The sequence below is a fragment of the Phalacrocorax carbo genome, chromosome 30 (assembly GCF_963921805.1).
Source record: "Phalacrocorax carbo chromosome 30, bPhaCar2.1, whole genome shotgun sequence".
Classification (NCBI taxonomy): Eukaryota; Metazoa; Chordata; class Aves; order Suliformes; family Phalacrocoracidae; genus Phalacrocorax; species Phalacrocorax carbo.
Window position 1 is genome coordinate 582,855 of NC_087542.1, and position 14,645 is coordinate 597,499.

At 67.7% G+C, this 14,645-nt stretch overlaps 2 protein-coding genes across 6 annotated transcripts; both read left to right on the plus strand.

Annotated features, from left to right (window-relative positions):
* Positions 1 to 850: 850 nt before the first annotated feature.
* Positions 851 to 11,106, plus strand: RAVER1 (ribonucleoprotein, PTB binding 1). 5 transcript variants are annotated; one of them, XM_064475595.1, is made up of 15 exons: positions 851 to 1,110; positions 3,291 to 3,357; positions 3,994 to 4,463; positions 5,497 to 5,688; positions 6,261 to 6,390; positions 6,472 to 6,572; positions 6,934 to 7,020; positions 7,771 to 7,882; positions 8,022 to 8,281; positions 8,963 to 9,056; positions 9,185 to 9,327; positions 9,450 to 9,530; positions 9,612 to 9,755; positions 9,863 to 9,946; positions 10,039 to 11,106. In XM_064475595.1, exons 1-15 carry the CDS (start codon positions 898 to 900, stop codon positions 10,183 to 10,185), a joined length of 2,325 nt encoding a protein of 774 aa, XP_064331665.1. In that variant the 5' UTR covers positions 851 to 897; the 3' UTR covers positions 10,186 to 11,106. The 5 variants fall into 5 exon arrangements, with proteins under 5 accessions (XP_064331665.1, XP_064331666.1, XP_064331667.1 ...); XM_064475596.1 differs by having other exon boundaries at positions 6,937 to 7,020; XM_064475597.1 differs by having other exon boundaries at positions 852 to 1,110; positions 9,627 to 9,755.
* Positions 11,107 to 11,563: 457 nt separating this feature from the next.
* On the plus strand, positions 11,564 to 13,662 carry FDX2 (ferredoxin 2). The gene is made up of 4 exons (XM_064475605.1): positions 11,564 to 11,718; positions 11,819 to 11,925; positions 12,233 to 12,320; positions 13,214 to 13,662. Exons 1-4 carry the CDS (start codon positions 11,606 to 11,608, stop codon positions 13,368 to 13,370), a joined length of 465 nt encoding a protein of 154 aa, XP_064331675.1. The 5' UTR covers positions 11,564 to 11,605; the 3' UTR covers positions 13,371 to 13,662.
* The last annotated feature ends 983 nt before the right edge of the window (positions 13,663 to 14,645 follow it).

The following is a 14,645-nucleotide window of genomic DNA, read 5'->3' on the forward strand; positions in this document are numbered from 1 at the left end:
CCTGGGGGGGTGGAGTGGGGCCTGGGACCCCCACAGTGGGGAGGGGGGGTCCCTATGGGCCATGGGGGGCAGTCTAGGGGTCCCTATAGGGATGGGGGCATCACTTGAGGGGCTGGGGTCCCTATGGGAGAGCTGGGGGACCCTATAGGCCATGGCGGGGGCGAGTCTGGGGGTTCCTATAGGTTCGGGGGGGTCGCTGAGGGGCTGGGGTCCCTATGGGGGTTTCTATAGGGCAGGGAGGGGGTGGGGACCCTATAAAGTGTGTGGAGGGGGTGTCTTAGGGTCCCTATAGGGTGGGGGATGTGTCTGTGGGTCCCTGTAGGATGTCGGGGGAAGGTCAGGGTGCTACGTGTGTGTCTGTGGGTCCCTATAGGATGATGGGGGTGTGTCTGTGGGTCCCTATAGGGTGACGGGAGCGTCAGGGTGCCCTGTAGGGGGTGTGAGGGGGTCAGGGTGCCCTGTAGGGTGCTGGGGGTGTGTCTGTGGGTCCCTGTAGGTCTGAAGGGGGGGGTCTGGGTGCCCTATAGGGTGCCGGGATGTCTGTGGGTCCCTATAGGGTGCTGGGGGGGGTCAAGGGCCCCCACAGGGTGCCGGGGGTCAAGGGTTGGCTCGCTCAGGGCGTGGCCCCCAAGAAGCAGCCAATGGGGACGGGCGAGGGCGGTAACGGCAGGGCTCGTCCGCTTCTGTCCAATCGGGCGGCCGGATGCTAATAAGACTCGTCTCCGCCCAATGGAATGCGTCGGTGCCGCCGGCTTGTTTTTTTCGCCTTGTCCAATGAGCGCCCGGAATGCTGCCGCGCGGGCGTGGCGGCGCGCGGGCCAATCAGGCGGCGGCGTGTTGGCGCCGCTCTGCCCGCCGTCCCGCTCTCGATGGTCCCAGGCGGCGGCGGGGCCCAAGATGGCGGCGGCGGCGCTGTCCCCATCCCCGGCGGGCGCCGTCCCGGGGCCCGGCCCCGCGGTACCGGGAGCGGGGCCGGGCCGCGCCCCCGAGGAGGAGCTGCCGACGCTGCCCCCGGCCGAGGTGCGGAGCCGCCTGGAGCGCAGCGCCCGCCAGTTCCGCAACCGCCGCAAGGTCCTGATCCGCGGGCTGCCGGCCGACGTGAGCAACCAGGTGCGGGCACCGGCGGGGGGACCGGGGCGGGCCGGGACCGGGGGGGACCGGGGCCGAGGGGGGACTTGTGCGGGCCGGGACCGGGGGGGACCGGGACCGAGGGGGGGACCGAGGGGGGACCGGGGCGGGCCGGGACCGGGGGGGACCGGGGCCGAGGGGGGACCGGGACCGAGGGGGGACTTGTGCGGGCCGGGACCGGGGGGGACCGGGACCGGGGGGGACCGGGGCCGAGGGGGGACTTGTGCGGGCCGGGACCGGGGGGGACCGGGACCGGGGGGGGACCGGGGCCGAGGGGGGACTTGTGCGGGCCGGGACCGGGGGGGACCGGGACCGGGGGGGACCGGGGCCGAGGGGGGACTTGTGCGGGCCGGGACCGGGGGGGACCGGGACCGAGGGGGGACTTGTGCGGGCCTGGCCGGGGGGACCGGACCGAGGGAGAACCTGGGGGGGACTGGAACTGAGCAGGAACCGGAGCCGGGGGGGGACCGGGACCGAGGGGGGACCGAAACGGGAGGACTAGGACGGGGGGGACGGACCGGAACGGGGACGGGCTGCGGGAGGACCGAGGAAGACCGGAACCAGGGGGGACCGGGACCGGAACGGGAGGACCAGGACCGGGTGGGGGGGACCGGAACGGGGACGGGCTGCGGGGGTACGGCGGGAGACCGGAACGGGGGGAACCTGGGGGACACTGGATCTGAGGGGGAACCGGAGCCGGGAGAACCGGGACTGGGCTGCGGGGGAACCTGGAGGGAACCGGAGCCGGGGGGACCCGGGGGGGACCTGAACGGGAGGATTAGGGGTGGGGGGACCGGGAACGGGGGTGGGGGCGGGACGGGACGGGACCGGAACTGGGGGGGAGCGGGGGCCTGGGGGGGACCGGGACTAGGGCCGGGATCGGGCTTGTTGGGGGTGGGGGCGAACCGAGAGAGAACCGAGACCGGGCCTGTGGCGGCGGGATCGAGCGGGAACTGGAACCGGGACTGGGACTGGGCCGGGGGGGACCGAGGGGGAACCCGGCCGGGTCTGGGCCTGAGGCAGGGAGAGCTGAGAGGGGGCTGGCACTGAGACCGGGACCGGGCCTACGGCGGTGGGGGGTAACCGGGCTTGGGCCTGGGTCTACGGCAGGGGGACCCAGGGGAGATCGGGACCAGGCCTACAGTGGAGGGGGGAACCGAGGGGAAACTGGGCCTGGGTCTACGGCGGGGGGACCGAGGGGAGACTGGGACGGGGGGGACCGAGGGGGAACCAGGCCTATGGCAGGGGGACTGGAAGGGGAACCGGGTCCAGAACCGGGTCTGGGGGGACCAAGGGGGACCCGGGTCTGAGGATGGGCGGGGGGGCGGGGGGGCAGTTTGACACACACCCCCACCCCCCCGGGGCTGGAAGCAGGGCGTAGCTTGCGGTTTTGGGGTGCAGGTCTGTGGTAGGTGCCAGTTTGGGGGATACAGAGTGGGGTGAGGGCAAAGCCGAGCCTGGTACCGGGGGGGGATGGCTGGGGTAGGGGTCCAAACCCTCCTGTCCGTCCATGTCGTGTGTGTCCCCCCCCAACCCCTCCTAACGGCTCCCGGAGGAAGAACCAGGGTGTGTGTCCATCCCCCCCCCCCCCCATCACCCCATAACCCCGGCTTTGATGAAGAGCCAGCGCCGCTTCCCGCCCCCCCCAGCGCCCCCCTGAGCCCTGTGTCCCCCCGCCCGCTTTAATTCCCCTCCCCGTCAGGGTTAATTATCGCCCGGGAGCCTCGCGGAGGCCAAAGGTCCGCGCGTTATTTTGGGGAGGGCAAAGTCTGGAGCCGGTGGCGGGTGCTTCTCCGGGAGGAGGAGCCGCTTCCACGGGCGGCCTGAAGGGATGAACGCCCTCGAGGGGGGCCGTTTTGGGGCCCGAGGGGGCCGTTTTGGGGCCCGAGGGGGCCGTTTTGGGGCCCGAGGGGGCCGTTTTGGGGCCCGAGGGGGCCGTTTTGGGGCCCGAGGCATCGTTTTGACGCATGATTTGGTTCCCTGAGGAACGTCTTTGCTTTAAATCGAGCCCGTTCCCTCTCCCCAGCCTGGGGAAAGGGGAAATATTTGGGGGTGCCGTGCTGGGCGACCCGCAGGAATTAGCAGTCCCACCGGAGCTTCTCCCGCCAAGCCAACTTATTATTTTTTAATCATTATTTTTATTGAAACTCCTCTTTATGCAGGAAGTCCACGATCTGCTGAGCGACTACGAGCTGAAATACTGCTTTGTGGACAAATACAAAGGGACTGGTGAGTAAGCTGCTCTCGCAGCGAGTGCTCTCCCGACGCCGAAACCGGGTTCAGCCCCTCCCCGCCGCCGGGTTCGGTGGTTTTTCCACCGCCGGGTGTTCCGCTGGGGAAGGCAACGCCTCGTTTCATGTCGATTTTCCGCCTGTTCCCCCTCCCGACTGTTCCCTGCGTCTGGGCTCTTCCCTCAGCCGCGCTCGCCGGACCCTCTTTGCGCGGCGGCGGGCAGAAAATTAACGGCTGAAGGGTTTAGAATCGCCCCCGGGAGGGTTTGTACGGTGCAGTGTGGGGTTTCCATCGCTTTCCCAACCCCCAGGGGGGATTTTCCGAGCTGAGGGTGTTCAATCCAGCCCCTTTTCAGGGGGGCTGCGCCTACCGGTGTTATCCCCTCACCCCAAAAACCGGTTCTCGGGGACGGAGGAAGGTGCGGGTGCTCCTCCAGCCTGGGGTGGTTGGGACACCTGTGTCTCGCCGGCGCTCGGGGCGGAGGATGGTGTGATTTCACTCACCGAGAGCTTCCCTCGGGGTCTTTGGGCGCTAACGGCGCCTGGAGGGGTGAATTTTAACGCCCCGTCTCCCGGGGTTTAACCTCGCGGTGCCGCGCGGCCTCACCCTTCCCTCCCGGCTCTGCTCCCGCAGCCTTCGTCACGTTGCTTAACGGGGAACAGGCGGAATCGGCCATCAAAAAATTCCACCTGAGCAAACTCCGGGAGAAGGAGATCTCGGTGCAGCTACAGCCCACGGACGCCCTCCTGTGTATCGCCAACCTCCCCCAGCTCTACACCCAGCAACAATTCGAGGAGCTGGTCCGACCTTTCGGCAACCTGGAACGTTGTTTCCTGGTCTACAGCGAGAAAACGGGACACTCTAAAGGCTACGGATTTGTGGAATATATGAAAAAGGATTCGGCGGCCAGAGCCAAGTCGGACCTGCTGGGGAAGCAGCTGGGCACGCGGACTCTCTACGTCCACTGGACGGACGTCAACCAGCTGACGTTAGACCTCCTCCATTCCAAGTGCTTGTGCGTCGACAAGCTGCCCCACAACTACGCCGACCTCGAGGAGCTGCGGCAGGTCTTCTCCGCCGCCTGCGCCCCTACTTTCTGCCAGGTGAGGGGGATTTTGGTGAGGGGGGAAGACGTGTTTTCTGGGCTGCGACATCTCTCTGAGCCTGTTGAGCTCCCGGGGAGGCTGACACCCCAAAACAAGCAGCGTCCCAGGGTGCAACAGCCTCGTAACATAGAATCATGGAATTGTTAAGGCTGGAAAAGACCTCGAGGACCATCGAGTCCAGCCCCAACCCAACCCCCGCCCCCTCCTCCCCAAACCACGTCCCCAAGGGCCGCGTCTGCGCGGTGTCTGACCCCCCCAGGGACGGCGACTCCCCCACCTCTCGGGGCAGCCTGTGCCACTCCCTGACCGCTCTGGCAGGGGAGACATTTCCCCTCACACCCAACCTAAACCTGCCCTGACGCAGCTCGAGGCCGGTTCCTCTCGTCCCATCGCTCGTTCCTTGGGAGCAGAGACCGACCCCCCCTCACTCCAGCCCCTCTCAGGGGGCTGCAGAGAGCGAGAAGGGCTCCCCTCAGCCCCCCCTTCTCCAGGCTAAACCCCCCCAGCCCCCCCAGCCGCCCCCCAGCACACTTGTGCTCCAGACCCTGCCCCAGCCCCGCTGCCCTTCTCTGGACACGCTCCAGCCCCTCCAGGCCCTTCTTGTCCCGAGGGGCCCAAACCTGAGCCCAGCCCTCGAGGTGGGGCCTCCCCAGGGCCGAGCACAGGGGCCCCATCCCTGCCCGGCCCCTGCTGGCCACCCCAGTGCTGACACAAGCCCGGGGGCTGGTGGCCTCCTTGGCCACCCGGGCACTGCTGGCTCATGCCCAGCCGGCTGTCAGCCAGCACCCCCAGGGCCTTCTCCGCCGGGCACTTCCCAGCCCCTCTGCCCCAGGCCTGGGGCGCTGCCTGGGGTTGGGGTGACCCAAGGGCAGGACCCAGCCCTTGGCCTTGTTAAGCCTCACCCAGCCGAGCTTGGCCCCTCAATCCAGCCTGCCTGGATCCCTCTGTATTGGCACGTGAGGGCCTCCCTGGCGCCGGTTCCCTCTCCTGTTGCGCTAACCCTTCTTTTGGCACCCCTCTCCTCTCCTAGCTGGCCTACGGTCAGGACGGGCAGCTGAAAGGCTTCGCCGTCCTCGAGTACGAGTCGGCGGAGATGGCGGAGATGGTTCAGCAGGCCACGGACGGTTTGCCCCTCGCCGGGAATCACGTCCGAGTCTCCTTCTGCGCTCCCGGCCCTCCCGGCCGCAGCATGTTGGCCGCCCTCATAGCCGCGCAGGCGACGGTGAGGCTGCTTCCTCCTCCTCCTCCTCCTTCTCCCTCTTCCCTTCGCAGCTTGCCGTGACGGCATTCCCGAGGTCGGGTATCCAGCCGGGAGCAGGCTGTCGCGGAGCAGCCGGCGCATTTCCCATCGGATCCCTTACGGAGCGGCCGTCTGTTGCCCGTAGTTTTTCATTCTGGCATCTCTGGCAGCGCCGGTGCTTCCAGGCTCCGGTGGTGCGGCACAAATTCCCCCCTCTTTGGATCCGTTTTCCTGCACTTTCTGGCAAAATTCAGAGCGGCAACAGCCGCTTGTCGCCGAAATCCAGCGGCGGAGAAGGTTGCGGACGGCGTAGCTGCCGGTACCGAGGGCAAACGGCGCGGCCGCCGCGGCACCTTGGCTTTTATCCGCCGTGGGGATGGGTTGGTGGTTCTGTGGCGAGATATTTGGGAACCATCTTGCTGGGAGCTGGATTTTGGGGGCTGGAATCTTACTGGTTTTGGCAGCGTGAGGGTGGTTTCAGGGTGGCGCGCCGTGGGGGAAGCCGCGAAGCAGGTTGTCTTGTTTTTAACGCGCTGCTTTTTGGGTTTTTTAAGGCGCTGAATCGTGGGAAAGGGCTCCTCCCCGAGCCAAACATCCTCCAAATCCTCAACAGCCTGGGAAATCCCGCTTCCGTCCAGCTGCTGCTCAACCCCCTGCTCCACGGGGCCGTCGGAGGAAAACAGGGTAAGGCTGAACGCGGAGCCGGGGCCGCCGGGGCTCGTCCTCACCGCGGCAGACGGTTCCTGCAGCGTCTCTTCCCTCTAGGAATCCTCGGCGCCGCTCCCTCCGTGCCGCTGGTGACCAACCCGGCTCTCTCCACCGCCCTCCTCCAACTCGCGCTTCAGAACCAAACCCAAGCGCAGCAGGTACGTGGAAATTACGCCGCCCTCCGTGCCGGGAGCCCTCGCGCTCCCGCTCGTTTCCACGAGAAACGCGTCCGGTCTTAAATCAGGGTCCTGCGGATGGGCAGGGGTCTCCCAAACCCGACGGCGGGCTCGTGCTGCCGCCGTCGTGCCTCCGCTCCGGCTCGCGCGCCTCCGTGGCCTCTCCCGGAACTGCTGTTGCCGCTTGAGGGGTAAAAAGAGGAGCAAACTGAGGATTTAAGCTCCCTGCCGCGCTTCACGCCCTCCCCGTGCCTCTCGAACGTTTTTCTTGGGTTTTCTCCTCTCTTTTTTTGAGTGATTTTTCTCTTGTTTCCGGTCTTTCTCGCTGTGCTTTCTGCCCCAGAAGGCACTGCTTGGGAACTCCCTGTTACTGCAGAACCAGGTGTGGACACAGCTGCTGCAGAACAAGGAGAACCAAACCCTCTTCCATGTGAGCGGTAGGAGGCAGCCGGCGCGGTAACGTGCTGTGTGTGCGGTGGTGCCGAGCCGGAGCGCCGGGACCCCCCTCCGGCGCCTTCCTCGCGTCCTTAAAACCAGGCAGGGGCCGCGGCGAGGGTTCTGCCGGTGACACCAGTCACCCCAGTCGCTCCAGTAATGCTGGAGCCGCTCTCTTTGCCGGGGGAGAAGCCAATCATTGCTCCAACTCGGAGCCTGGAGGGTTCGGCTTCCGCCAGCGGCTCCTCTCTGGGGATCCGGCGAGACAGCTCGGCAACTCTCTGCCTCCATCCCCGGCTTGTTGAGCCGGGCCTTGAGCCGAGCTCAGGCTCGCTGGGGCTGGGGGGGGTGAGGAAAGCGGAGCCCCCCGTCCCTCCTGGGCTCCTCTTCGTCTTTACCGGCTCGGCAAACGACTTCTGCGCCGGGCTGGGTGGGTTGGCTCCTTCGTTCCAAGCGCAAACAGACCGTTTTGGACAAAAATTGGTGCTGAGCCGTGGCGGGGAGTGTCTCCCCGATGTTATTTCTGGTATTCGCTGCTCGAGGAGCCGTGAAATCGCAACCGGGTCTCTCTCGGTGCCCGGGGCGTGTTTCCATACCCGTGCCCGCGCCGCGCTTTGGGCCGGGGGCCCTTGTGCCGCCTCCGTTTCCCTCCGCCCCGCGAGCACCAGGGTTTCCGTCGCCTCCACGGATCTGCCGCGGTTGGGCCGTCTTCGCGCGGCGTTAACCTCCCCTCCGTCCCCCGCAGAAACCGGGGATCCTGGGCGACTCGCCGCTGAGCTCCCTCTCCCACGGCGCCCTGGGTTTGGCCAACGCGCCGGCGCAGCCCCCCACCCCGCTCCTGGGGGAGCTCTCCTCGGGTAAGAGCCGGCGGCGCGGCGTCCTGGCGGGGGATGGACGCTGGGGTGACGCAGCTCGTGTGGAGCTGGGGGAAAAAAGGGCTGGAACCAAACCGGGGGGGGCTTAACGCCGGTGTCATCCCTCCTCCTGTCTCCCCAGGTGGCCCCTTGGCCGGTGACATGGCACAGGGACACGTAAAATCACCGATTTTGCCTTCTGGAAACGTACCCCTGGCTTCTTTCCTGGGACCGGTGGGAGTAGATCGGGAAAATTCGGTGCTGGGGACGCAGGTGCCTCAGCTCACCCCTCCCGCCGTCACCCCGCCGGCTCTGCAGGGTCTCACCACCTCCATTCTGGGATCCGTCATCAGCGGCCTCCAAAAACCAAAGCAGAGCGAAAACGGGCCTCCCGCCTCCGGGGTGAGATCCCTCTCGCTCCGGGCGAAGCCGGTGGCGCCTCGGGGGGGGCTCTGTGCCATCACCGAACACCCTCCGGCGTGGTTTTGGGGCTGGCTTTTGTGCCTGAGCCCCCCGGGGAGCCACTGCAGCCCCTCGAGCAGCCGCCTGAGCCCCCCAGGGAGCCACTGCAGCCCCTCGAGCAGCCACCTGAGCCCCGCGGGGAGCCACTGCAGCCCCTCGAGGAGCCGCCTGAGCCCCCCAGGGAGCCACTGCAGCCCCTCGAGCAGCCGCCTGAGCCCCCCAGGGAGCCACTGCAGCCCCTCGAGCAGCCACCTGAGCCCCGCGGGGAGCCACTGCAGCCCCCTCGAGCAGCCGCCTGAGCCCCCCGGGGAGCCACTGCAGCCCCCCCGAGCAGCCACCTGAGCCCCGCGGGGAGCCACTGCAGCCCCCCCGAGCAGCTGCCTGAGCCCCCCGGGGAGCCACTGCAGCCCCTCGAGCAGCCACCTGAGCCCCCCGGGGAGCCACTGCAGCCCCTCGAGCAGCCACCTGAGCCCCCCGGGGAGCCACTGCAGCCCCCCCGAGCAGCCGCCTGAGCCCCCTGGGGAGCCACTGCAGCCCCCTCGAGCAGCCGCCTGAGCCCCCCGGGGAGCCACTGCAGCCCCTCGAGGAGCCGCCTGAGCCCCCCAAATGTTCCTCCCACAGGTCTCACTCCTGGGGGAGCCCCCCAAAGACTTCAAGATTCCTCTCAACCCTTACCTGAACTTGCACAGCCTCTTGCCAGCGAACAGCCTGGGAGGTGAGCACCCTCCGCTCCCCTTTCCCCCCCCTCCACCCCATTTGGGGTGGAAAAGGGGGATCCCTGGGGAAGAACGGGGCTCTTTTGGCTTGATTTCGCTCCCCCCTGTAACTCTCTGCCTTTTTCAGGTGCTGCCAACAAAGGGTTTAATCTGAAAACCGGCGTTTTGGGGAGCGTCTCCAACCCCCGGATCTCCCAGCCCTCCCTGGCCGACCCTCTCCTCCCCTCGCCCGGGCTGGCCGGGGACGGCTACGCCTTTGATTACCCACCGGTGGGTGCATGAGGGGGACACTTTGGGGGGCTGGGAATAGATTTTGGGGAGATAAAGGGTTTTTTGGGGGGGGACAGTGGAGTTGGGGCAGCCCCTTTAACCGGTCGTCTCTCCGGGGGAAGGATTTGGGATCCCGGATTTACCCCCAGACGAGAGACCACGCTGGACCCATCCTGGGGGGCTTCGGGCACAGCAGGCACAAGGTAAAAAGCGCCCCCCCAGCCCCTTGGTGTGGGTGGGGCACCCCCTACCCTATTTTGGGGGGCCCTGATTGTCACCTGCAGCCCTTTCCCTTCCAGCTCTCCTCGTCCCCGGGCTTCGAACGAGGGGGTTTGGGGCCGCCTTTGCCCCCCTTTTACTCAGGATCCCCCAGTTCCTACTTTACCAGTGGCCTTCAGGCTGGGCTCAAGCAGAGTCACCTCAACAAGGTAACCCCCCCCCCTCCGCTCCCCAGGGGGTTGGGGACCCCCCTACGCCTCCCCAGGGGTTTAGGGGACCCCCCCTTACCCAGACCACCCCCTTAATTTCTCCCCAGGCTGTCGGGATGCCTCCGTCAGGCTCCGCAGACACCGTCCTCACCTTGGGACCCCCCAGCCACTCGCACAGCTCCCACTCAAAGGTAAGAAACGCCCCCCCCAACCCCTCTAAATCCCCCCAAACCCCCCCAAATTGCACATTTACACCCCCCCACGCTATTTTTTTCTCTTTCAGACCCCCGTGGGTGGCCAGAAACGAGCCTTCTCCCACCTCCTGCCCTCCCCGGAGCCCAGCCCTGAGGGCTGCTACGTGGGGCAGCACTCCCAGGGTTTGGGGGGGCATTACGCCGACTCCTACCTGAAGCGGAAAAGGATATTTTAAACCCCCCCCCAACCCCCCCCTGTAAATCTTGTACAAACGTGGGTTGGTTTTGGGTTGTTTTTTGTTTTTGTTTTTTTTTTTTATTTAGTCTTTTTGATTCTTTTTGGAGGGTTTTAAAGTGATACGAAAGCTTCGAGCCTGGCTTGCCGGGTGATGGGTGGGTGGGTGGGGCTTCTCATTTCACAGCCCCCCCCCGCACACCCTGGTTGCCATAAGGTGGTCCCCATGGCCCCCCTTTTCCCTGTGGCCCCCCCCCTCCCAGAGCAGTGACCGGGAGCCGCGTGTGTGCGTGTGCATCAACGCCCCCCTCCCCCCCAAAAAACCCCCACGCGCTCCCCGCCTTAACCCGCTGCTTGGGGTGAGGAAGGGGGGGGGCTCCCGCCCCTTTTGGGGGGCGATGGGGGGTTGGACATGGCGCTGCCCCCCCCCCCCCCCGGGGGGTCTGGGCTGAGCTGGGCACCTCGGCCTCCCCCTCCTCTTCCTCAACATTTCACTCGGGGTTGTGGGGGGGGGGTGGGTGTTAGTGGTTTATCTTTTTTTTTTTAAAGACTGGAGCTACTGCGATTTTACACTTTTTTGGGGGTAAAAGTTGCCTTTTTACTTTAATGCTCGTTTTTATTGCCTTTTTAAAAAAAAAAAAAAAGGAAAAAAATAGTTTTCTCCCTTCCTCTCTGGGGGGGCTTTGCCTTCCCCCCCCCTTAGGAGGGGACACAGCCCCCCAGCAGGCGCTTTCGGGCGGGGTCCCGACCCTCCTTCCTCTTCCCTCCCTCTTTTTTGGGGGGGGTTTCCTGGTTTTTGAGTTGTTGCCCTGTTTCTACTGTCGATGCTGTCTGATTTGCTGTACTGGAGGGGAGGGGGGTGTGCGTGTGTGTGTCCCCCCGCCCTTCTCTCTTCCCAAAGTAAAGCTATATTTATATTGCTTCTCCCCTCCCCTTTTTATTACGTTTTCTGTGCCATCATTACCCCTCCCCTCCCAAATTGGGGGGAGACCCTCCCCCCAGCTTGTCTCTGTGGGCAAGCAAAGGGGGGGCTGGGTGCTGTGTCCCCTCCTCGTGCAAGGATGTCACCCTCTTCCTGGGGTGCTGTGTCCCCCCCTTCAGCCGTGGGGTTGCCCCTCAATTTTGCGGGGGGGGTGGGGTGGGTGTCTCCTGTGCCCCCCTCCTCATGGAAGGACACCCCACCCCCCTTCTTGAAGGCCCATTGGGTCCCCACTCCTCGGGTGTGGAGCACACCTACATCCCGCCCCCCACCCCCGATTAGGGACCCCCTCCTCAGGCAAGGCACCCCCTAAAGCGAGGGGACCCGGGGGGGGGGGGGGTGTTGGATAACGGCGGGCGCTGGGACCTGCGCGGCGGCGCCTCTCTGGCCCCGCCCATTTGCCCGCTGCCGGTCACGTGGCAGCGGTCACGTGGCGCCCATCATGGCGGCCTCCATGGCGGCGAGCGGCGGCTCCGTGACGCGGCGGCTGTTGCGGGGAGCGGTGCGGGGCCTGAGCGGCGGCGGGGCCGCGGCGGAGGAACCGGAGGCCGCCGTGTGGGTACCGGGGCGGTCCCGGGGAGCTACCGGGGTGGCGGTACCGGTACCGGGAGGGCTTTCCCGGTGTTGACCCCCGGTGTCGTGTCCCCTTCCCCAGGGTGAACGTCGTTTTCGTGGACCGGACGGGGCGTCACGTCCCGGTGCGGGGCCGCGTCGGGGACAACGTGCTGCATCTGGCGCAGCGGCACGGGCTGGAGCTGGAGGGTCGGTACCGGCACCGGGGGGGCGGGACCGGGGCGGGGCACGGTCGGACCGGGACCAGGGGAGGGGGCAGATCCCGGGGCTTGGGAGGGGGGTCCCGCTACCGGGGGTCCCGATGCTGAGGGGTGGTTCCGGTATCTGGGCGGGGGAGGGTCCCGCTGCTGGGGGAGGTACCGGTAGCGGGGGGGATCCCGGTGCTGAGGGCGGGTCCCAGTGCTGGGGGGTTTCCCGGTACCGGGGGAGGTTCCCGGTGCTGAGGGGGGGTCCCGGTGCTGGGGGCGTTCCCGGTGCTGAGCGGGGGGTCCCGCAGGCGCCTGCGAGGCCTCCCTGGCCTGTTCCACCTGCCACGTCTACGTCAGCGCCCCCCACCTCGACCGGCTGCCGCCCCCCGACGAGCGGTAACGGCCCCCCCGCCCCCCCCCCCCCGATCCCCACTGCCTCAGGGGACCCCCAGAGACCCCCTGACACACCCCCAGGACCCAGCAGCCCCCGCGGGATGCCCCTGACCCTCCAACAGCCCCCCCAGACCCCAACATCCCCCCCAGACACCACCCTGGCCCCCCCCAGGGACCACAGCCCCTCCAGAACCCCTGATCCCCCTTCCTGAGACCCCGACAGCCCCCTCCTCGATCCCCCTGACCCCCTAACAGCCCCCCCAGACCCCTGAACACCCCCAAGGACCGCCCCCCTCCCAGGGACCCCTGATCCCCCTCCCTTGGATCCAGTGGCCCCCCTGGACCCCCCTGACCCCCCAACAGCACCCCCCAGACCCCAATCCCCCAATACCACCCCCCCACACCTCCCATCCCACCACCACCCCCAGCATCCCACCACCACCCCCCAACAGTGCCCTCCTCCACAGACCCTGGAGCCCCCCATGCTTCCCTCCACGGCCCCGTGAGATGCCCCCCAAGCCCCCCCAGACCCCAACAGCCACCCCCAGACCCCTGACGCCCCCAACCCCACCACCACCCATTAAACCCCCCCCAGCATCCCACCACCACCTCTTGACCGTGCCCTCCTCCAGAGACCCTGGAGCCCCTCACGCTTCCCCCCATGGCCCCATGAGATCCCCCCAAGCTCCCTGCAGCCCCCCCAGAATGCAACAGCCCCCCCCCCAAACCCCTGACACCCCCAACCCCCCCCCCATTAAACCCCACCTCCCATTCCCCACCCCTCACAGCATCCCACCACTACCCCACAACTATAGTCTCCTCTAGAGCCCCCCAGAGACCACCCCCACACCCCCGGGGGACCCCCCACAGCCCCCCCCGGTGTGTGCCCCCCCCAGGGAAGATGACCTGCTGGACCAGGCCCCGCAGCTGCAGGAGAATTCCCGCCTGGGCTGCCAGATCGTGCTGACGCCGGAGCTGGAGGGGGCCCACTTCGTCCTCCCCAAAGTCACCCGCAATTTCTACGTGGACGGGCACGTCCCCAAACCCCACTGACGGCGGGGGGGGGACCTCCGGGACCCCCCCCCCCCCAGCGGGATGAACCCCTCCAAACAGGACATGCCACCCCCCCCTGCCAAACAAGCAGGATGCAGCCCCTCGAGGTGGCGGGGACCCCCCCGAGCAGGAGACGCTGTGGGACAGTGACGGTGACACCGCAGGCGGGGGGGTGCAGTCGTGGGTGGGGGGTGACAGTGGGCTCTGCCCCGCCCCCCCGCGCCCCCCCCCGCCCTGGATTTGGGATAACAAATGTTGCGGCTCGTTAATAATAAATCTCATCTGAGCGGTGCTGGGGGGGTCCCTCTATTGGGGGGGGCTGTGTCAGGGTCGTCCCCCCCCGAGTGGGGATGGGTCGAGCTGAGGGGTTTGGGGAGGGGAATTGAGGGGGGGCCTGTTGGGATCAGCCCCTCAGCTGGGTCTGTGGGGGGTGGGGGCTCGAAGCAGCAGCTGGGTGGTCCTGGGGGGTTCGTGGGGGGCTCTAAGCAGTACCCGGGGGCTCCCGGGGGAGCGGCTCAGAGAGTGTGTGGGGCATGACCCCCTGGTGCTCCCCCATCCTGGGGGGCTCTGCTTCATCTGGGGGGGGGGAATCATACCCCCTCCTGGGGGGCCCTGCTGCACCCTGGGGGGTCCCTGACGTATCTGGGGTCCTGTCCACCCCCATCCCGGGGGTCCCTGCCCCAGCTGGGGTCCTTGCCCCCCGTCCCGGGGGTCCCGCCTCATTCCGGGGGTCCCTGCCCCATCTGGGGTCCCTGCCCCACACCCCGGGGGTCCCTGCCCCGTCTGGGGTCCTGCCCCCCGTTCCGGGGGTCCCTGCCCCAGCTGGGGTCCTGCCCTGTCCCGGGGTCCCGCCCCATTCCGGGGGTCCCTGCCCCGTCCCGGGGGTCCCTGCCCCAGCTGGGGTCCTGCCCTGTCCCGGGGTCCCGCCCCATTCCGGGGGTCCCTGCCCCAGCTGGGGTCCTGCCCCGTCCCGGGGGTCCCGCCCCCGGGGTCCCTCCCCGATGCACTGACCCCCCCCGCGGCCGCCCCCGCCCCCGCGCAGCTGGAGCCGGTTTAGGGCCGGGGCCGGGGCCGGTGGCGGGGCCGGGGTCGGGGATGGCGGAGCAGCTCTTCCTGGAGGGGCAGCCCCCCGACTTCTCGCTGCTCCAGCGGCTGCTCTGCCTGGAGCCCGAGCCCTGCCCCCCCCTCCTGCCGCCCCCCAGCCCCGGGGGGGGCACGGCCGGCGGCCCCTGCGCCCGCAGGTGGGGACCGGGACGGCGGCGCCCCGCTCCTGCC

What these genes read in the sequence shown, in the direction of transcription:
- RAVER1 (XM_064475595.1), top strand. Translation starts at nt 898, where the DNA reads ATGGCGGCGGCGGCGCTGTCCCCATCCCCGGCGGGCGCCGTCCCGGGG. An exon ending in GCCAGCGAACAGCCTGGGAG is followed by an intron (nt 9,057 to 9,184) that starts GTGAGCACCCTC and finishes TGCCTTTTTCAG; the next exon opens with GTGCTGCCAACAAAGGGTTT. An exon ending in AGCAGAGTCACCTCAACAAG is followed by an intron (nt 9,756 to 9,862) that starts GTAACCCCCCCC and finishes ATTTCTCCCCAG; the next exon opens with GCTGTCGGGATGCCTCCGTC.
- FDX2 (XM_064475605.1), top strand. Translation starts at nt 11,606, where the DNA reads ATGGCGGCCTCCATGGCGGCGAGCGGCGGCTCCGTGACGCGGCGGCTG. An exon ending in GAGGAACCGGAGGCCGCCGT is followed by an intron (nt 11,719 to 11,818) that starts GTGGGTACCGGG and finishes CCCCTTCCCCAG; the next exon opens with GGTGAACGTCGTTTTCGTGG. An exon ending in GCACGGGCTGGAGCTGGAGG is followed by an intron (nt 11,926 to 12,232) that starts GTCGGTACCGGC and finishes GGGGTCCCGCAG; the next exon opens with GCGCCTGCGAGGCCTCCCTG.